At 42.9% G+C, this 23,035-nt stretch overlaps 1 protein-coding gene across 4 annotated transcripts in view; it reads right to left on the bottom strand.

Moving 5' to 3' along the window:
- Positions 1-23,035, bottom strand: part of HERC3 (HECT and RLD domain containing E3 ubiquitin protein ligase 3) — a 48,864-nt gene that overhangs the window by 21,162 nt on the left and 4,667 nt on the right. For 3 of the 4 annotated variants that reach the window (XR_003572147.1, XR_003572148.1, XM_027892156.1), the window contains exons 2-10: positions 21,714-21,971; positions 8,335-8,494; positions 6,805-6,881; positions 5,984-6,205; positions 3,505-3,596; positions 2,387-2,517; positions 1,524-1,684; positions 960-1,036; positions 109-233 (exon numbers count right to left, since the gene is read on the bottom strand). Coding sequence is in view for 1 of the 4 variants with exons in the window: in XM_027892156.1 (XP_027747957.1) it covers positions 109-233; positions 960-1,036; positions 1,524-1,684; positions 2,387-2,517; positions 3,505-3,596; positions 5,984-6,205; positions 6,805-6,881; positions 8,335-8,494; positions 21,714-21,939 (1,271 nt within the window). In the remaining 3 variants the exon portion in view is untranslated. The remainder of the gene's footprint in view (positions 1-108; positions 234-959; positions 1,037-1,523; positions 1,685-2,386; positions 2,518-3,504; positions 3,597-5,983; positions 6,206-6,804; positions 6,882-8,334; positions 8,495-21,713; positions 21,972-23,035) is intronic. The other variant, XR_003572149.1, reaches the window with a different exon arrangement.

The following is a 23,035-nucleotide window of genomic DNA, read 5'->3' as shown; positions in this document are numbered from 1 at the left end:
ACACTTGAAAAGGTTGCTAAATTTCAAGTGAAAGCATGGCACGGAAGCCAACAAAATTATTTCAATAGAACTTTCAACAAAAGGCTTGTCCAGTGCCACAATACCTACTTGACAGAATTAGAACTGTTCTTTTCTAAAAGCTTTTGCCTCCAGACATCTATAGTTTCATCATTTATTAAACAGGTGTAACGTGTTTCATTTATGGTCCGGAAATCATCAGCAGGCAAGGAATTCTGTGAGAAGATACAGATTTCAGCAAAGACAAGGCTTGTAAAACAATTCCTACCTATCCATAATCTCTATTTTAATATACAAGTGATAGCTTCCTTAATGTGGTCTCTGAAAAGGTTTGGTTAGGAAGTAGTGGCACTAATAAGAAGTCCAAAAGCATGAAGAGGTATGGTCTAGATCATTTTAAAAAAGAGGAAAATAAAAAAAATCAAAATATCATTTCCCTCCTAAATACTGTCCCACATAACTACAGGCTTAGTACATTAATTCTAGAACTATTTCCATGACTCATAAGTGTATGTCAAACACTTACTGAAAGAAAAAAGAAGACAGAATCAGAAAAACCAAATTAGCACTGAGCCCTCTATCCCACACAGCTTGAAAAAATCCCAGTGTATGTGGTTCATGGCCCTACACACTAATCATGCAGACCCCAGTGCCACAGGTGGAAAGCAGCCCCTTGCTTCCGATATGCAAAGACTGGACTGCCCTCCCTGCTGATCTAACTGAAATCAGGATCATTCCAAAGGCTTGGATGCGCCTCTAAAGGAAGGCAACTTTCAGCCACTCCTCAAGAGTTGTAGAACAGTCATAGCTGGCAGGGTTTGTGTGGCAGAATGGACTCCAAAGCAACACTTCAATTTCAAAAGATTCTAGTAATAACAAAAGATGCCTTGTGAAGGCTGGGACAGAGGAGCAGACTTGAAAAGATATTTCATTTGGTTTACCTCGTATTTGGAGCAAAGCACAAATGTTTGGTCTCCTCCAGAGAAGATATGTTTAACAATGTGATATTTACAGGCATCTGTTGAAGAAAGACACAGTTATGTTAGAGGTTGATGAATGCAAGTCCCTACCGTGCTTTCTCCCCCACATTCGCACTGCCTGTACAGCTACAAGGAGCACCTGGATCCTTTGAAGGCCAGGCTGAAATCAGCTGGAACTCAAGCACTGTAGCACTCTCTTGAGAAGTACACAGGGTCTGGCAGGAAGGAACAGTTGTCATTTTTAAACTGCAGTAGGGGCTTTAAAGAGAAAACAAAACCTTCAGAACTCACTATTAGTACAATTTCTGAAGTCTCAAGATTGCCAAATGCTGAGCTTTGCCATAAAAAGAGAAAGGGAGATGGCAGACATTAACAGAGAGAGCAAAAGGTCACCCAGTAATTTCCACAGTGCATTTGGGGATTCTTTTGCTATTTCCAGAAATTTAATGGAACAATGTTAAGATGTCTTTAGACAGCCACAGGTGAAATAAAATTATTTATGTCCAAATCGTGCATAGTACATACCAGGTTTCCCTGAGAGCTGCCCATTATGAGCTGCCCAGTGACCCTTGACGGGAGAGGGGCACTTAACATTGCAAGTGTGCCCCGTTCCCAGCTGGCCTCTTGTTCCACAGCCAAATGCATAGATCAATCCTGAAGAAGGCACAAAGGCTAAAGTGTGATGTCTGTAAGAGATGGGTATAAAGTTTGAGCCTTGTTTAATAATAAAAAGAAAATCCACACCACGAGAAAAAAAAATAAATCACTAAAACCAACAAAACCAACAACAAACAAAAGTCAAACTAACAAAAACAAAACAGAAAAATAATAATGAAACCAAACCAACAAAGCAAAGGCAGTCTAAAACTTAGTCTCCTCTCCCAAGGTCAGATACTGGTGCCAAGCAGCATCTTTAAACGAGCACCAATGCTCAGTTTTTGCCACCTGATGGCACCAGTTTATGGGATGGAGCTCTTTAGGTGGAAGTTACAAAGAGCAGCTTGTGCCAGCACTGCGTTGGTATCAGGTTCACAGTGTTAGCTTAGTCATTTGCTAAGCCTGTACATATCAAAAGCCAACAACACACCACTAGTGTTACTAACTCCCTTTTCATGCAAGAGGCTGGAAACTTGTGACCAAACGGGCTGCTGCTCTGAACTCTTGCTGAATTATTAAGATGGAAAAGTATCTTTTACAGGTTCCAGCACAAGGTTCAGCCCCAATTAAAAACCAATCTCCTTTAGAGGGTCTTAAAATTCTCATGGAAAATAAAATTTAAACTTACTTCAGTTTTGACACAGAGAATGCAGAAGCGGGACTATTCCCTCTATCTCAGTATCAGCATTAACCTCTACCAGAGAAAATTTCTGACTGCACACAGGACTTACCTTCCACAAGCAATCTGGGATACTTCACTGCCCATTAGCTCAAGAACTCTTCGGGGGTTCACTTCGTCATTCATGGAGTCATGTCCCAGTTGCCCACAGGAACCTGCACCGAACGTGAACACCCCTCCACTCTGTTAGCAAATCAAACAGCATAGTCTCCATTTAGGGACCCATAACCCAGCAGCATCTGACTCCAGTTTCAGTGTGAGCCCAAGCTTAGGCAGAGATTGCTGGGGATTTCCAAAGGATTCAGAAAAGAAACTTATGTTCTGCTAACGCAGCTTCCAAATAAGCTACCTTGCCATCTATCAGAAATGATCAGAATTATCTTTAGGTATATCTACATTACAGAAGCTTCCCTCCACAATCACCAGATGAGTCTGAAATCCCACAGGGTTTAAACATGTCTGAGTAGTCAATACTTTACACACACCTCTGTCAGCTGCTGATCAAAAACACTGTGACTTTTTTCTTTGAACGTGAGCTTCTACAGAACTAGTTTTCTACAATGGTGTTTTTCCCACAGGAATCCCAAAGTCAGCTATTTAATTCATTTTACAGTGGAAGACACTGAGGCACCAAAACAGGAAGCAACAGCTATGAAGTAGCAGAGGCAAGGTAAGAACTGAGAAGTTATCTTTCAAATCCTAGCCCTCTCCTCTGTTCACTGAGTTATACACAACTTGGAAGCAGTAGGTTTGGAACTGTAAACCTTTTGTAAATGCTGAGTGACTGTTTCATTTAAACACTCATTCATTTTGGCTTCCATCTTACTCCGACGCACAATATCACTCTGTTTTCCAACAAAACACTATTTTCACCCCTTTGGATGTGCATGTTACATTTTTTTTGCTCAAAGCTCGTTTCTTTAAGCACTTCACCTGAGTTGTCATTGCCATGGCTTATTAACATCATCATCTTCAAAACCAGTACAGGATCATGTTGGCAATAAATCTCAGAATAAATAATCAGGCTATACTTTCCACTTAAGTTTCTTTTACTGAGGTCAGAAGGAATACAGTAAGTCAATCTGTTCTTTATTACCATTACCCGGGAAACTACTGTGAAACCACCAGCAGGCAAGACAGCAGCCAGGGTTCCCAGGTCAGCATCTTTACCTTTGTCAGGACTGCTGTGTGTTCCTCTCCACAGCTGATGTAAACAACCTTCTGAGATCGCAACAGCTTCACATGGCAAGGGGATTCTCGGTCTGCATTGAAAACAAAGAAAATAAAGAAGCTGTTTCATAAACACAAAACGACTGGCAGTCTGATTTTCAGACTTGGTCTGTGAGCACAAGGGAAGCCTAAACAACTGTGGTGAAAAAAAAAACATGTCCTTGAGTACTTCGCTGCCACTTTTCCTCTCCAATTCTTACAAGACTTGACTGACTCAAACAAAATTGTAAAGAGCAAGCATAAAAATGTTGAGAATCTCGCATAAACTCAACACGCACTTGCCACATGGAGATAGGATGAGTGCAGCCTAGCTACATCCACCTTCAGCTTCATGCCCCATTTCAGACTCCTCAGCGATGACTGCAAACATTTGTTTCCAAAACCTTGCTTAGACCTTTTCCACGTAGAACAATCCTGACACGTGGGAGACACTTGTGCAACACACATGACAAGCTGAATCCCAATGTGTTTTTAATTACCTAGCCTTCCTTCTGTTGTCATCCTCTAAGCAGAAGATCCTCCTACTTGCAAAGGCTAATCACTGCCAACCATTAAGTGATGCTTTTCTCCTTCTCTCTGACATCCCTAATCATTTTAAGTGTGTCTCTGGGGGATGAACACAGTAAGCAAGGTTTTACTGATGTAAAAATAAAAGCTAAGCATTTCAAGGAGCAGTAGACACCCCAAAACAGTTAGATATTAAGAGGAACAGCTGCTTACTTCATACCAACTAAAAAATCAGGTTCCTACCTACAGAAGTTGTCCACTTTTAAGATTCTCTCCTAAGGAGTTATAAGGTGCTTTCTTCTGGTTAGTGAAAGGAAAAGGGTCATATTTCCATGGATTTAGAATTGAGAGTAGATTTCTTCATTTACTTTTTTTCTGTATTTTACCACTCTAAATCTTTCTCTTGACAGGAATGACACCTCTACAGCATAATTGTTTAAACAACAAGCGCTGCACAATCCCAACCCCCATGTTTGTAGACTCCACTGTTCGCGTTCACCAAGTATAATTCACGCTGTCTTACCATGATTCACTTACCATAAATACCACACATTTACTACAGTGCCATGCACTGAGGGCTGAGCAGAGAGCATGATCCCTGGCCAGCACCACCCCACGAGCAGGTGCCTATTCTGTGCATTTAAGATTAGCCCCGCATCAAAGCAAGCCTCTCACATGTAACCTGCAGCTTTGTTGAAATTAGAAGCAATTACCTGCCAATCTACATGGAAAGAACATCGCTGCTCGTATACTAGGTCAGCTCTAGTTTACATATGTAGTAAAAGAGAACAGACCTGTATTATTTTTGAGGGAACACAAAATATGTTACAAGTTTTACAAGCGTGTTTCGTACTCCTGAAAGTGTGAAGCAACACAAAATCATGCATACAACGTATTAGCCTCCTTTACTAAACTACAGGCTGCTTTTTGAGTAATTGCTTTGAACATGTTTCAGTTGGTAAGGTGGGTTGGCAAAATGCTTCATTCCATTACAGATACACAAAATGTGAGGTAACCCTTTGCCCTTGCAACATACAGTGTTTATATGCTACTGCATTATGTGACGTAACATTTACAAATATATACATCTTGTGTACTCACTCGTGCAAAGTAAGTTATCTGTGCATGCTAGGTACCACATCTACAGTCAGCAACTATGCAGAGCTTAAAGCTATTCAGTAGCCATGCAGAAAACGATAAAGAGGTTGATTTGAAGCTTCGAGGGAAATCTCCCATTCGTTTGTTTTACTACAAAAAGTTAAGAACGTGTGAACAACAAGCACAGGAGATCTGCGCTTTTCGGAGTAGTGGTAATGTCATATCTGCTCTTCAGTCTCATTTATAAACCTATCTTCAAGCCTGCTGATGGCTAGACTCCACTGAATGTGGGCACCTGAAAAAACTACCATTGTACTAAGTGTGTGAAAAACTGTGCAACAAATAAACTAGAGAGCATTTTACAAGGTGGAGATATTCTGTATTGCCATCATTTTTTAGCATACAGATGCTCACCAGTCATTGGCCAACGGGGGGATGGTTTCAGCCTGCTGTTCTTCAGGGAGAGCCTTTGCTCCCCACCAACTTTAAACAAAATATGGACAGAGCATTTTTGAGAGGAGGGAGAAAGAATATGAGCCCTTCCTTTGATGACTGCATGCTGACACTCGCAATTGAAAGACCTTCCTTTTCGATCCTCCTTCACTTCCCCAAAAGGGCAAAAAAAATGTGTTTCTGTTCCTATAAAGTATGAAAAGCCTTAATAGAGACAGAGACTGTTTCTCTGCTGTCTCATCCCAAGAAGGAGTTGCTGAGCATTACATATCCATTCACTAAAAATACACTGCCAATGCAAAAGGAGATCCTAGACCAAAGTAGTCTATCCTTCTTTCACCTGGGAGCATAATTTTCATACCTCGTTCATCACTCAGTCCCAGCTGTCCTGAGCTGTTCTTTCCCCAGCCAAACACAGCTCCTGAGAGAGAAAGGGCAAAACTGTGGGCTCCGCCTGCCGCAACCTGAGCCAAAGGAATCCCATCAAGAGACTTGACACGTTGTGGACTGGCCTGGGAGGGACATTCTTTGCCCAAGCCCAGCTGACCATAGTGGTTCTGGCCCCATGTGAAGAACTGGCCATCTGAAACAAGGAAAGAAATGGAATGGTGAGTAAAAGCCAGTCAACAGAAAAGCAAGTTCGTCAAAATGAACAGGAAAAAGTGCTGGAGGCTTTGCTCCCGCCCAAGCCTCATGATAAAAAAGAATTAAAATAAAATCAAGCAGGACATTATTTGCTCAAATAAAAGCACAGCCTGAAGCCACCAGCTAAAAACCAGACAAGTAACTAAGTGCAAAATACAACGGCTGTAATTTAAATAGTGCAACAAAGAACAGTCCACATGTTGCACACAGAAGAGTAATAGCCAAGGATAATTTCAACACAAAGACATTAATTACACACATTTTTCTACATCAAGATGGAAAGCTTTTAAGTGTTCCTGTCATTATTCACCCCTGAGGCAGTGGGTGGTCTGTGTGTAATGCTTTCTTTCTTGACAGTACTGGCAACGTTCTTCCTCCATAATCATGGTACCTGATCCATTTTATAGCATCCCATGTGGCCTGAAAGCAGCCAGGGTATAGGGTGTCCTTGATTTATTTGCAGAAACATGCAGTCTTGGACACTGTGCAAAATAACAGCACAAATTTTGGTAATTAATAGTGAATGTTACACAGTACCTGCTGCCAGAGCCAGGCAATGCCAATTCCCACAGGAAACCTGCAGTATCATCTGTTGGTTCAATTTCTTTATCAACCTGAAGACAACAACACTATTTTAGAATAAGTGTCCACAAATACAGCGTCACCTTAGATAAAACCTATGATTTCCACCCAGTTATTTTTTTATATGTGCACATAACCCACGGTTTTGAAACTGAAGAACAGAGTCTTGAAGGTGATACAGATCCATACATAATAGATGCAAATCTGTGGAGACCTTTAGACACTTCACTACTAACTCAGCTACCTTTCCTACTGTAATACTGAATCCAATCATCTGGAAATGGTGGAAATAGCTGTTTCTTGGTGTCTCTCTTACTATTCTTTTTCAGGCACTGACACTTTTCATGTTGTCAGGGGCCTAGCAGTTCTTATGAGTTACAACACCAAAACCTCTTCAGTGCTTTGTACAGAGAATAGCATGTCAAAGGTTCAAGTTATTTCACAAAAATGTTATTTTTAAAATGGCACTATCATACTGACATGTGAGCCTGTCTCTCTCTAGCTATATCAGAATCAAGTGCAAGTTAAGGACTGTCTTCCCAAAGAGCCCTTCAGCTCAAACATTAATCTTTTCTAGTTGAAACTCTTCCTTTAAATACTGTTTCAACAATAACAGCCATGCTAGAGAGATGTCCCAAAGTTCTGCTCTGCACTGGATCTGCAGTAGCAGACCAAATGACAGACTACATTTGCTGACAACACAGCACGATAAAACACCATGAAGTACAAAGGGACCAGTTGCCATTACTATGGGGGTAAGCTGAGAACCGTCAACTGCTTCGGATGAAGAAGTCTTGGTGTCTGGCACTGGCCTCTGCCCCTACCACCATCTCTATAGGCCCTTGCACTTAAGCCTATTAGTTCTCTGACACAGGTAAGAGACGTTAAATAAGTAAGTTAATAAAACTGGGCACTATCCTAAAGTTTTTGAGAAACACTCACTGTTCAGAATTGCAGCAGGACGGTGCAGTAGCTTTGCTGCTGACAGGTAACACTGAAAAAGAGTTTCAGAGCTCAAGTGCCATTTCATTCAGCCATATAATTTTTTTTTCCTGTTCTTGAAATGTCTCTCCTATCGTCCTAGGGACTGGATGAGAGATGGGTCTCACAGCGTTTCTGTTTTTGAGTCCTCCCTCATGCACCTCCACGCTCCACACAAAACATTATGGCATTTTTCATTGAGGAAGCCAAGCACACTCCAGTTTTCTTTTCCATGCCTCGACCACCTGTGCACAGAAGGTCTGTCCTACCCCAAACCTCCTGAGGACTGTTTGAGTCCCGGGGGGGAGCTCAGGGAGCACCAGAACAGTACTGAAAATGAGAAGGAATCACCCTTACAACCCTACATGAGAAGTGCACTATTACTGCCTCACTGAGAGAAATTGACCCTCCCACCAAAGCCAGGTGGGAAGGTGAGGAACCCTTGATGCATCACCTCCCAAGGAGCTTCCTTAATTCCTCAACCTGAACCTGCTAAATGTTTACCTTGGTACCATCACTGCGTCTTCCATAGTGGTGAGTCCCAGCTGTCCATCGCTGCCGGCGCCCCAGGAGAAGAGCTGGCCCTGGTCACTGAGTGCCACACTGTGAGACTCCCCACAGGCCACGTGCACAATGTGCTGCCCAGCCAGGGCTCCAATTTGCTCTGAGGGAAACAAAAAAGTACCTCTGTGGTCTCAGGATTCACCTCTCAGACATCTCACAGCAACACAAAGACAAGAGGTCTGCACAAACCTGTATGCAGAGCCATTCAAATGAGTGCACTGATACCCAGCTTAGTTTTAAAAGACTTCTTACAGGAGAAAAAACACCAGATTTACTGAAAACGTGTCACTGCTGAGCTCTTCGGAAAGCCTGGTCTGACAGCCATAGAAGGCGGGCAGGTACATGCCCCTGAGCACAGTGACAGACTATACACAGCCAGTCTCAGACACGGGGAACCACCTATCACGTTATTTAAGAACAAGCAGACTTCCCAGATTTGAGGTTTTCTCACTTGGTGTTGATTCAGAGATCAGACAAGACCAAGAAGTCAGCAGACCCTGTAAAACATATTTGATCTTCCATAGCTCTCACATCCAATGAAGATAAGTCATCCACAACCCATACACCACACCCTGCTTTACTGCTTGATGTGGATGTGTTACAACATCCCATGTACTAATCTTGGAACAGGTTTCAACCTGTCAACCTATTACTACCATTGTCAAACACTCATTAAAAAAGTCCCATAAAAAGGAAGCAAAGCAAGAAGGCCTTAACGGAGGTATAAAAGATAAAAAAGAAAAAAATCATCACTCAGTCCTCTGGGAGATACCCACAATTGACTTCTCATCATTACATCACGTTAGGCAACTGAAGCAGGTTTGACAACTACTCTTACGATATCTATAACCAGATCTTCTTCATTACACAGAGTTTTTACAAATGGAAATATTACACAACTGATGGAAAAACTCTCTGCACACCAGACAGAAGCAAAGTTGCTTTTCATTATTCTGCCCTGAATAAATACAAATGTTCCAGTTGGATGAAGGAAGATTTCACCCTATAAGCTACAACGCAAGGATCAATTTTACTGAAGTCTCACTTGCTTGTGACATGAAACGAAGAGTAGTTATGTGCTGTTCTATGAAAATGATACCTCACATCAAGGGCATCCAGAAATCATTAACACACTTAGCACCAAAATCTGCACACCAATCAATCTACATGTCTTAAATAAATGTAGGAGGAAGGCACCCCCCTAGGAAGGCTTGCCTTTTAAGTCTGGCAGTCAGAAAACGAGCAGGAGAAAAATCCGTAATGGGTGTTATGGAAGAAGAAGGTGACAATTATTTAAATATGTATTCTAGCAGAGGAAAATGCCACCTGAATGTGTGCTTCACTGCAAGTGCAGTTTACAAGTAATAAGAACATAAACATCCAGGAAGGCTTGAGACCTGCCTGCTACCCAACCGCCCTTCAGCCCTCCCATCTAACACCACATTTTGTCCTCAATTAATACACACAGCTTCCACACTTGGGCCCTTAGGAGCCCAACTACGGCACTGCTTGGCAGCCTGGTTTATGTTCATTTGCATATATTACCTGGGGAGTCTATTTTTATCTGTGAGCTCCAATCAACCAGCAGCTGTAAGGGCTGACCAAGGTCAATAACAAACAGCGGGCGAGGGATCTCAGCAGGACATGTGGCTATGGTCTCTTCCTCTCAATCATCCAGCAAGGCAAAAAATACCTGCTGCAATGTGCCAGACACACCACCTAAGTTCAGACAGGTGTGCTTCTGTACTGGGACCCAAAGGCCCTCTCTGCTCCTAGAGAGGATTACACCACTAAAAGGAGCGAAGGACGAAGCTATCCACTCCTCCAAGGAAAACCCTTTGACTCATGAACCCATCATTTCTCTGTAATCTTGCTGGCAGGGAACACTGAGACTTGGCTGTTATCCAGAGCAAGTGAGCTCTTAAAAGTGGTCACAAACTCACCAGCCTGCCCTTCTTCCAAAGCTAGTCCCTGCACGCTGCCCAACACTCCAGAGGATATCACAAGTCTGACAAAGAAGCAAATGTGAACAATGTGGGATGCTGAGGCACCCATAATAGAGACTGTTTTGCTACCTGCAGGCATGAACGAGCTAATTTCTTCCCTGGGAAAGCAGTATTTGCCACAGTAAGTATACACGTCTTATTTGCTGCGGAAGGACTACCATGAGCTGACCCTAAACCACTGGAGCACCGAGGGAAGGTGAGAGAAGACTCCAGTGAGCAAAGATCAGTGTCAGGAGCTGGAGGAGGCAGGATTTTGACCACAGCAGTACTGCAAATAGAGAAAGAGCACCCTGAGGTATGAGGCTGGGAAACTGAGAGGACATACAACAGGCTTAGAAATCCAGGGTTGTTTCAGTCCCCACTGGCTCCATCTCAAGTTTAATTTGGCAACACAAACGTGACCTTGCTCTATGTGCCATCCCAAGGGACTAATAAATATCAACTTGTTTTGAAAGGCTGCCCTGTGTCACTGAAAGCCTTCAGTGACTGCACTGCCCACCGATGAAACAGAGTACAGTCTCATCTAGACACCCTGGAAAACCACAGACAAAAAACCATGCCTGTCTTGAAGCTGAAGATCTTTGCCTTTAGAAACGTATGCATATGGCCCACCTTGCCACAGCACATTCCTAAGACTCTGTCCATAGCAGCTTGCCTGTAAATGCCAAACAATTAAAGTTTTAAACACACTCATACATATTTCCTTATAGAGATGGAAAAATACCAGCCTTCCCCTGGGGGCACAGGCTGTCCAGGCAGTCCAACAAGGGTCCCTGTTCATTGTCAGGCTTGCCAAGTCACCGCATGTACCTTCTCCCAGCTAACATGGGCAGTATTATCAAAAACATCTGACAATTACTACTTCATTATCTCCCACCCCTTCCTCACATCAAATATGATATGTTTCAGCAGTTTGTATCCATTTGTTTTAATTTCCAAAGCATCAAAACACCATTATTCGTTCTTTAGAAAAGATGTATCATTGCACTGAGACGAAGGGTACAAAGGGTAAAGTTTATTCTTAGTATGTGTCTTCAGTAATGATGAATAAAACCAGTCAAGTGGAGCTTAACAGGTACAATTATATACAAAACTAAGCAGAACAAAACCCTGAAAGCAACAGGGAAGGGCTGAAGGAGTTATGCAATACAGTATTTCAACACCTCATAAAACTTTCAAAATACAAACAAAACCCCACAAGTTCCAAGAAGTACACATTGACACAATCTTTTCTTTCTGAAGCTGTCAGCTGTCTCAAAACAGCACCAATGGTCAGAAGTCATTTATCAGTTCTTCACATCTGATGGAGTTCCAACTTTCATTTCTCTATTCTGTCCACTTTAACCCACAGAACCACAAATAGACATATCAAGGTTTGCCTTTTTTTGGTCTTAACCTTGTCAGATCTCTCGATAAAATACAATGGAGGAAAGAATGAGGCAAAATGCCTTCAGGACAGCCCATCTCTAAATGGTGACAGGCCTGCTTCCTAAGACTGCTCTCGTTTTCTCAGTTTGCAAAAGTTGAGGATAAGTGGCGCATGTTTCTATAACTCAGCTTTCTGACAATCGGTGCATTTAGCTTGAAGGTTTGGAAATGGCAGGAAAGCTGGGTTAAGAATGAAAACCCCCGAAAAGCCCACCTTCAGTCCATAGCTTCAGTATTTATAAAACAGGGCCTACGCTTTGACCCCACGGTGTTGGAAAGCTATATAAGATTTTCAGTTTCTGCAACTGCTAGAAGCACAAAGCACTCAGTTATACTGCTCTAATTAGAATTCACAGGCAATGAATGATTAATTAGCTTTCCTGCTCCTAGTAATTTTATCAGAGAGTTGGTACACCCTTTCTATGTATAGCTTCCAGCTGCTCACAAGACAGGCTTTTGCTAGAGGACGTGGCAAAATCCTTCAGCCATATGTGTACTGGGATGTACACGAACAGCACCAGATGGCTTCTACTGCCTGAGAAACTACCAGCCCTGAGGTTGCACCTTCAGTGTCAAAATCTGGATCTCTTCAGTGGCGAGGAGAAGCTGTGTCTTGGAAGAGTTTCAAGTGATTTCAGTCTGCTTGGACGCCTGGTCAAAACTTCTCGTTGCCTCCCCAACTCGACAACAAGAAACTCGGAGCTTTTGCTCATCTTGGTTGCTGCTGTCAGCAAAAGAAAGTGCTCACAAGTTCTCTAAAATAAGTGTCTTTCTAGCTTGCCCAGACAAGAGATGGTGGCAGAAACAAAGTGAAGAAAGAAACAGGTAAGGTAAGATAAGAAATTCCTCTGGGTTAAATACTAACAACTGGCAAGTCTAAGGACAGATGAGCCAATTTCTTTGCATGACATGGTTGTTAGTATAGTCCATATCCACACTGAGGATGAGTGAGCATTGTGCAACTGAGATCTAAAAATCAGAACTGTGAGATAAAATGTTTTAAGAACCAAAGCAGCTGAATATTTAATCAGACACCAACAGCCACGCAAATTTCACCCCTATGACCTTCCTACTCTAGGAGAACTGAAAAGCATTAATTCTCATAGGACAGGAGCCAAGTTCTCTCCTTTTGGAGATGAACTACACCAACACATTAAACCATCTAACAAGGTGACACTAACAGCATTAGCACTTAGGGAAGCCTGATTCAACAGCCAAAAACTCCATGAAAATCTGTTACTGCCTTCAACAAGCACCACAAGGAAACGAGAAAAACACTACAGTCCAAACTTATCAATCATCAGCATTTTATTAAGCCACTGTATGAAAAGCAAGTACACAACAGTGGATCTACCAAATGCCTTGACAAGATTTTTATACATTAAGTAGTAAACTTCAGCTGACTGCCGATTCCCTGGTCTCCAACAGCACATCCTGGAGATGTTTCTGCATATGGATATCCTGGCTGTATTTTTAGGCTGTGACAAGCTTCATGATTTCAGTCCTAAAAAAGTTAACCGAGCACTAAAACACAGAGTGTTTTAATGAAACTGGAAAGAGGAAAAGAGAACTAAGTGCAGCAACCAAAATGCTTGCAATCAGAAGTGCACTAAGACAGAGGCATGCCTAAGATTTCTCCCTCCTCCTAAGAAGGTTTCTCCTTTTTTTGTCAGCATAACTTCAATGTTCTAGATATTCAGGGTCTTTATCAGTAAAATCTGTAAAATATCAGTATTTTTTTAGCAGTAGCAGCACAAGTACACTCACCGACTCTTCCAGGAAACATCAATCCCAGTGAAAGTGTGATTCTGCCATTTGGCAACTGGTAATTGAGGAGGGGAAATCATGCTGTTTGCTGAGGCCTTTTTGCCTCTGCCTCTCTCCTTTAAAGCTCCCAAGAATGGCCCTTTGATTTCCCCCTTCACATTTTCAACTCTGACCACCTAGGCACCTCACACTACTCACAGCTGTCACATGGAACATCTGGAGTCTGGAACTAGGATGAAGAAATCAGACTCTATAAACCACTTAAACAAACTACAGACTTTGCAAAACTGTCATAAGCTTTTTGAAAACATAATCTCACCCAGTCAGCTAAAACTGCTCCTGTGGCTTCACTCATACCACTTCTGCAGGCCATGCTTTATTTGCAGTAATAGCACAGGAAGGTGCACAGGGAGGAGGCAGGGGCTGTTGGACAGTTCCAAGAACACACCTTGGTGACTCTACACAGTCTCTGGCACGGCCAGGCAGACAAGACACACAACACGTAGGCAGTTGGAACCGCCCTGCCTGACATCAGCTCCACAATTTCATCAACCTCCCTTCTTCCTCCTTGCCAAGCCTCTCTACAAAGACATTACATGCTTGTTGCATCTTATGTTCAGACTACATGACACAATTGCACACAGGGGTGGGGGAAACACTGTGCTCGGCACCTGCAACAGCACGAGACTATAAGAGCAAACCCCATCTTCACAGTACGATAGCTACCCTCGCTTTCTGCCTGCTGCTCTCACCCATGCATGGCAGCCCACCTTATGCTGAAACTTCTCTCAGGATGGGGCAAAAACTCTGAGGTATGGAGAGAGCAAATGTTTACATTAACATGTAACTTCCTCCAACTTTCAGTACTTGAAGTTTACTATACCCTTCCAGGAGCAATTTGCAGCTCTTGAGGTCTTCCTTTCCTGAACTTCATGAAATGGGGCTACATTGGCAGTGGAAAGCAGAGCAGTATCAAGAGAAACCAAAGAACAGCAGTGTCATAAGACTCATAATTTTGTTACGAGGGAGGAAATGTAAACAGAGAGTAGACTCACTGAACAAAAAATAAAAAGGGGAGGACAGTAAAGGACAGCAGGCAGACCAAAGCAGGTGACACTCCCCAGGAACACTGCTGATCACTGGGCTGGGAACACAGTCCATGGGTAAAGATTGAGAAGTTCCAGGTAACAAAGGATTCTGCAGTCCCCTTTCATCCACAGACACTAATGACACATCGAAATAACTGTTTCCCTGCACAACATACTCAGTACTGCTCATCTATTTACTTAGCATGGCTACTTACAGTCTTAAATCTGAGAGAGGCTGGTTTAGTTATTAACAGTGCCTTCACTTTATAAAGCCGCTTGTGCTCATGCAAGAGCAAGAAGTGAGAGCCCACCATGACACCCCAGGGTGTCACCTCACCTCCGCTTTGCCAGCTACTCCCCCTCGCAGGTGTGAACACAGACACCTACCCTGAGAAAGTAAAAACATAGAAAGCCTCTTGCTTCCCTACATCGCTGCCTTTTGTCTAGGGGGCACAGACTCTTTGAGGAGCCGTAGACAGACTAGCATGGGCACAGCCAGCTGGAGAAGGCTCTTGGAAAGGGCTTGTGGGGCAGAGAAGGCTTGTCTGACAAGCTGTCAGAGGGAAGAACGGAGCTTCAGACTCTGGAGGTAAACAAGTAAGGGCAGCTCTTTCAAAGAGTGAAGGCACCAGGACTTGCAAAAGAAACACAGGAAAAATGTGTGTTCAGAAAACCCAAAGAGAGCCTGTTTTCCTCTTCAGGCTACTGCTGTAAATGTGGTCACTCAGCCAGGCTTGCTGGCCACTGGGCCCAGCTGTGGCTGGGCCATGACTACTGAGAAATCCTCCAGGTCCACCATGTAAAGCCCAGAAAGTACAACAGCTCCACAGCAGCAAATCCAGTGTGAGCAGGATGTGCTAGACCTTGGAGTGACAGGCTGAGAGTGGACAGTAGAGATGTAAGGGGGCATTAGGGAGATGGATGTGTGTCGATGCTGGATTTGATGTGCTAGTACTACACACTGCAAAGCAGTGACACTTGACAGAGTCTCACCTGTGGCAGCCCTAGGCTTTGATTAAGCAGCATGTGATTTTCAAAAGCATTTGGTGTGTTCCTCACTCTGTTTCCATTTATTTCAATCCTGCAGTGGTTTGCATGGGAGCAGGACAAAGCCACGGACCTGCACAGTGCAGACTCAGTACAGCACCCTTGCCCTTGCTTTCAAGGACATTCCCATCAGGTTCACAAATACTGCTTGAAAATACATCCCTGCAAAGAAGCACAGTGACTGGGAAAAAGGAGGTAAAGAATGCAGCGCTATCAAACTTTTTAAAAAATTATTTATTAATTTTATCTAATGGGTATTCTGAGAAAAGGAGATCATCTGTACGTTCCTTTACAGTGAGTTTATACAGGTAGGCAGCTGTTTCAAAGGCAGGTCAGGTGTTGAAGAGAGCAAGCATTTCTTCACAGCTCTTTTCAGCAAAAATAATTTATTTCTGATAAAAAGCAGTTTCACACAGATCTTTGAGATAAAGTCTTATTTCCAATACCATTTAAGGTGGAATATCAGGCTGTTACAGCATTCTGTAGGATTTGTCACACGCATCCTGAAGACAAGAAAACCTAACTTCCAGTATCAACAGCCACCAAACTATTAAATCTCTCCTAGAAGCTGTGACTCTCAGCCCTACACATTCAGCTTAATGAAGTCAGCACTTCTGTCCAGCACAGACAAATATTCTGATTCCAAAAAGGTTGGGGCATTCAGAAAAATTTTGTCTATCACCTCCAGCTTATTTCCTGCCATCTTCCTTTACCCCCCTCACACACACAAAGTTATACACCCATTTTATCCTGAACTCACCTTTCAGCTTCAGCATGGTGTCAGAAAAGGGGACAGTAATTATTGCCACATACCTACTGTTTCTAAATGAAGTCAGTTTTAAATCTCTGTCTTCTAATTTTAAAATTATTCTGAAGCCCAAACTACCAATTCAGCCAAAATGGACACACTTTAAAGCAAACTCATGTTGCTGCAGTCACTAGTGAAGGTGTAATAACCTCATACAGCTGTCAGATTCTGTGAGTGGCCAAAGGAGCAAAAGGGTTGAGTACAAATGAACATACCCGACCCTGCAAGGGGTGGCCAGTTTAATAATCTGACCCTTTTTACAAAGAACACTTACAATGGGTGCTGAAACATAAATTGTCATACTCCTTTATTATTTTTCCAGTTTGATGTCAGCAGCTGCAGGCCAACACCAAAGGGCTGACTCTACACGGGCCTCTCCTTCCCACAGATCCCTCAGCATGTTCATTTCTAGGCATGTCCTCCCAGCCTTTATCAGGACTGATGCCTTGAACCAGGGCTATCGTACCTCTCTATTACATTTTTTACAGGACACAGCTCTGCTTTCGGGATGCAGAGAAAATGGGGTGAATCCAAAGCAGGACTCTCACAGATGACAGCACTTGGGAAGTGCTGCAGTAGCTGTGTGCTGAGCCTCAGCTTCGTGCCCAAACCATGGGATGAAACTGTCCCAGATGTTTTGTGAAAAGTCTGCTCAGTGGAATCTCCTGGAGTTGCTGGTGTTTAAGTTCTTATTTTGGACTGCTTCAGTCATGCAAGGAGGAGAGAGGCAGGGATAACTAAGAATTCTCCGGCCACTGTTCATCCCACCTAGTGGCTCTCAACTTTCTGTACTCAGTGTCACAGCTCCCTGTCTGCAACACAAGCTCTGCCACCTCTCCTCCAGAACAAGCAGGGCCTCCTGGCTGACTTCTCACCCACCAGAAAGAAGCTAAAAGAGGAAGATTCACACAGACTGTCCTTCCAAGCAGGTCGCACATCTGAATTCTCAGCTGTTAGAGGGTTTATGAATCACAGGCATTTGCAGTGAGCACCAAGGTCTCTGGTTGCTGTAACCCTGTGCAGAAGCTCCGGACAAGTGGACTTATGTTTGAAAAGAAAGGTCAGAGAAATCCAGAGGATCTGGATCATGTAGTGTTTTTTTCTCAGTTTGATGGTGTTTTTTCCTGGTTTTTGAAAGAAAATGAACTTAATTATAATATTTCTATCCTGCAGCTATGAGTAGATAGATTCCACAATGCACAAGGAAACCCTGCTCCCCTGCACATTAGCAACCAGACAGGAAATATGGGGAAAAAAAACATGGTTTGTCCACTGTATGTTACCAGACGAAAGGTCTGAGGCAAATCTGGCGTGAGACATTTTTCTGTAACTGTCTTGAAACACTAATTACCAAAGCCCAGGTTTTCTCGCTAACAGAAGTCAAATGAAGTCCAAATTACTTGAAGAGAACAAACCTCTAGACCTGAAAACAAGTTCCTCATCTCAGACTCAAGAATGTTTTTAAAGCTTTACGAACTGCTAATACCAGCTCGTTGCTTTACACTCCTCCATAACTCAGCCCACGGTCACGGTGAGAATTCTGGAGCAGCATCTACCCTTCCACATTCTTGCCAGGTGAATGCAGAGACTGTTTCAGGGGGATAAAAGGGAGGGGTGGAGTGGGGAGAAAAGGCGAGGAAAAGCAACTATTTAAATTGTAACAAAGCCAGATATACATCCCTAAGAGGGATGGACTCCTCAAGCAAGCAGCTTGCTAATCACCACTATTCGAAGAGACAATGAATTGGTTGGTAAATAGCATGTAGAGCTCACAGGAGTAGCACATCTGGTATTACTGTGGTATTGTCAAAAGTAGGGAGTCAAACAATCACAGAGTGTTACCTTTTAGTCAAATGGAACATTTTTTTTATAAGGATAAACTTCTTAGACACCTTAAATATTAATTTTACCACCACAATGTAAAATCTAAGGAAAGGGTACTTCCAGAAAATAAACATCTACTGACTTACACTCTTTCAGTAGAACACAATCCCCCCAGTAATTTCTGCTCCCTGAACTGGAGAGGCACAAGAATCACTTTGCCAGATGCTATCCCTGTCTCTGCATTACATTCACAAGGTCAGCTGATGTTACAGTAAATACAGTTTTTTAATTACCAAGTTTTCTTTCATTTCAAAAGGTGCCCTTTAAGGGTTCCTCCAAGAGGAACTGCTGAAACAATAGTGTTTGACATTTTTGTGAATAGCATGAATGAGAAGCAAAATTAAATCCTATTACAGGATCCGTGTGCAAATGGACAGCAGAAGAAGAGAAAAAAAAAATATTCAGAATATGTGGTAAGGGAAGAAAGAGATGCAAAGTTTTCAAAAGCGCTCACTGCAAATATAATAACTCTTCTCCTACTTTAAGTCACTAGTAAAACTTGCATGCCATGGGAGGAGAACAAGGTTGGATCCATGTTCATTGCACTGTTAAGTTCCAGAATTCTATTACAAGCCAGCATCATGCTGGGAAATAACCATTTCTAAACAACACGACCATATATTCTGAAAATACTAATTGAAGCCTTTAGCCTTCTGGCAGCGTAAGTCTTATGTACAGACACAAAAAGTGTAAGAAACAAAAGGGAGTTTCCTCTTATGAGCACAGACTTAGGCAGCAGGAAGGAGATCAATCTGTTCCTATTAAGTCTTAGAGCCTTCAAAAGGTTCAAGACCCCCTGCATATTTTCCTGTCTCAGTGTTACTCTCAAACACAACCAAGACACTCTGCAGGCCACGGTAAACATTTCTGAAGTCCAGAGGGCTCCAGGGGCTGCCTGAAGGGGACAGTCAGTACTATGTCACAGCTTCTGGAATCAGGAGACATGGCTCACTTCCAGAGTTGGACAGAGGTCACCCAGTCCTAGCTGCCCTCACAAGCTTGGCAGAATCAAGCCACAGGGCAGAAAAATCAAGAGACCTCAGACCATGTTACTCTGTCCAGCAGAGGCTGGAGAGATGCAGCTGCAAGACTCCCAATTCCAGGCATTTTTCCCATTCTCTACTTCTGACAGTCTTCTCTATAATTTGCAACCACTCAGGGTTTTATGTTCCACACATACATCTTCACTACCTATTAACCATGGCTTCATTCATAGGTCCACAAAAACAGAAAATACGATCTTTGACAAGCCTCCTACACAGAAGGTGTAAGGTTGTCTTTATCGCATGCAGGGAAAGCGGGGGTGAAAGAGGACGGCTTGATTCTCCTTGTTCCTGTTTGCAGAAGAAAACTAAGAAATTCAGTTCCCAATGCTGGAAGACAAACAGACCCACACACAGCAATATCTGGGATGGGACTCTCCCCAAGTTTACTGTTACCACAAAGATTGCTGTGACTGTTCACCATGAACAGCCTCTAAAGAGAAGCTGTTCCCTGTTTTACAGCACATCCCTCCCAACTGCCCTAGCCAGCAGAAATCCCACTGCAGGCACAGTCAGAAGTGCTGTGTCGGTAGAGATACGTGATTTCTCAAGAACGGCCACAGGCCCCTCAGACAGTAGCACTACACAACCCTTATCAGAATAAATGAAACCTGTAAGATAACTGAGAGTTATCTTACGTCTGTCACGTCTTGGTGACAGACCCTTCATTTAAGGGGTAGAAGAAGGGCACTTGGGATCAAACACAGGGAACTTTTTATTTCTATTTCAAAATCTCAGACTGCCCCTCTTCTACAAGCCTAGCTGAAGGCAGGATAGAGGTCTACACTTCAGCATTCAAGGTTCGTGAGATCCATTTCATGAGATCCATTTACAATTCTGACCTTCTGCTTGCTGTGAATCTTCCATTTTCAACATCATCTGACGCTTTGCTTTATTTTATGGGTAAAACAGTAGGCTAGTTGGGTGATTTGCAGGAGGAAGTATCCTCACTGGTGTGAGTTGAATACTCACTAGGCTTGTCTTCCTTTCACTAAGCACCTCATTTATTCCAGGGCCTAAATTTACCAGTCCTCAGTAGATGAAGTGTGTTGAGCACAGAGAGGACTTAGCCAGTCCTGATAATCAAGACCTCTTTCAGTAATTGCCTAGAATCCACTTATTAGAGAAGCAAGAGAGGTCAGACTCAAGGTCACCTCCTCTAATCCAGCCCACCTTGGTCATGCAGCATCCAACACCTACTACCCCATTTTGAGAAAGAGACAAAAGACACTGACAGAGAAAAGGAGCAATGGAATCAGTCAAGTCAGATTTGCACAAACTACGTGGAGAATTGGAGCTATTTTGTAGACATCTTATCTCTCTGTTGGTGCAATAACAAGTTATGCTACAGAAGCTTCAAGCTCTAAAGAGGGCAGTCTGCAATTTGAAGAATTTTTGCTCTAATTACCCACAGCAGGATCTTTATTATATTATGGAAACAGAAATACCTGTATCTTTACCACATGCCAAAAACAAGAAGTTAATGGAAAGTAAACTGGAAGGCCAACATTCAAAGGAGTCCATGAGAAAGGTTTCAGGGTTTCTTCAAATAATTCATAATTATATCACTCCTCCACCCTGGGAAGGAGAGGCAGTATCTGCATTGGGTTCTGCACTCATGGGTTCTGCCCATTGGAATACAACAAAGAAAACGCAAGGTGAGTCTGGGGAACGCAATGCTTCAATGACCTTCTTCCGCGTTAAGAAAGCATGAAGGAGTGAAGGCACAAGTTGACAAGAGATTCCAAGAGGGGAAGACAAAATTCACAAACCCTCTTGGCCAAAACCAAGTTTGTTCTACACAACTATATTCAATACAGATCCACTTGTACTCTTTGACATACATGAGAAAATTCCCAGCAATAACTGAACAAGAGTAAGCATAAGGATGCAGTGCAATTGAAAAGACAAAAGCAGAAGACGTTCGTGACTCAAGGTCCTCTCCTTTTTTGTGAAATGGAAACATAAAGCCAAATAACAAAATCTGCCCTGAGACCATCTGCTCTTGCCTCTATTTTGATGCATTTCCCAGACAAAGTGAGCAGACCTGTCTCCTCACCCATGCTGCTCAGCTTTAGCTTTCCAGAGCCAGTTAGTATTATTCAAAATCATTACTGTGTTACGTGACATGATTATCAGCTCTGTGAGCTGCTCCAGCTCTAGAGCAATCAGTACAAAGCAGCTTCAATAATCTTCTCAGCCCACCAGCCTCAAGACAGTTTGAAGAGCATATAAAAAGCAGACTCACCTGGCTTGCTTCCTTCACAGTCATGCCCCAGTTGACCTTTGGTGTTCAAGCCACAGGTATACACCTCCCCATCTTCCAACAGGAACACAGAGTGATTTCCTCCACATGCCACCTCCTTGACATTTCTGTCATGAATGAATCCATACACCTGTGGTTCAGGAATGATGACCTGGAGGTTACTACCTATCCCAGGTTGTCCAAAAGACGAGTAGCCCCAGCATAGCATTTTCTCTCTTTTCAGCAAGTCATGTATCCTTCCTGGGCAAGAGAAACAGGGAAATGAGTGTGAATGAAGCAAGTACTCCTCAACTGATCCTACAGAGATCCTGCTGCTCATGGCAGGAGGTGGAAAAAAAACAGAAAAGGCATTTCCTGCATGACTGTCAGGTTTGCAAACTGCCAGTAAAGCATTACACAGACAAAGAGGAATCAAGACAGCTCAGCTCTAATACTGAATCAGCACCTTCATGCCCTGGCCATCTTCAAGGCAACAGAAGTGTTCTGAAACCCAGCAGACTGAGCTTTTACTTCAGAAAAATGACTCTGCTTCAAAACCCAAATATCAAATGACTCCCCAAACCAACTGTAACGCTTTTTAGACTAACAGGTCCAAACCCGAACTTTCAGAATTATAGCGTCATATTTGCAATCACTTCTAAAGAAATCTTTAAAAATTATCTCAAAGGTGGTCAGACTAGTCCTGAAAAGACTGACACAGTATTTGTGGTGTACTGGCCAACAGAGGACCGCGTTATTTCTGATAAACCCAGATTAAGAAGTACTTTGCTCAAGTAAACACATTCTTGCAACCCAAATTTGTGCACGTATACATACACGCCCCTAAACTGCAGCAAGGCTTTCCCAAGAAGCAGGACACCGACAGGAGTTCAAATGGAGCAGCACACTGACAGCTTGGCCCTGAAAGCAATGGACAGGTAACACTGATGCAACTCGCCAGCAGTCAGGTGTTATCTTTTGCACTGTGCTCAGTGAAAGTCAGGGATTTCAGAGTGCGGTAACATGGGAAGGGAAAAAATATAGTAATAGAAAAGGTCCAAGGAATTACTCAGAGTGAACTTAATAATGACAACAGGATGCTAATGCATAAAAGTTGGGGGGAGGGTAACAGCATTCCAGAAGAAGCACATGAAAGATTTTAGTAACACTCCCTTGCCACTCCTAATCTCAATAGTTTTGGGTTATTTGTAAGCATGCTATACTAATAAGACATTGAGAACTCCTCTGACTGAGCCAGAAACTAATTAATTTTTTTTGCAAAGGGAAGAAGAAAGAAGATTAGAAAATTAAATACCTGAGACATC

This window comes from Empidonax traillii, unplaced genomic scaffold (assembly GCF_003031625.1).
Source record: "Empidonax traillii isolate 1590-97213 ecotype Southwest subspecies unplaced genomic scaffold, ASM303162v1 scaffold340:size591717, whole genome shotgun sequence".
Taxonomy (NCBI): Eukaryota; Metazoa; Chordata; class Aves; order Passeriformes; family Tyrannidae; genus Empidonax; species Empidonax traillii.
This window is presented reverse-complemented; position numbering and strand designations above follow the sequence as displayed.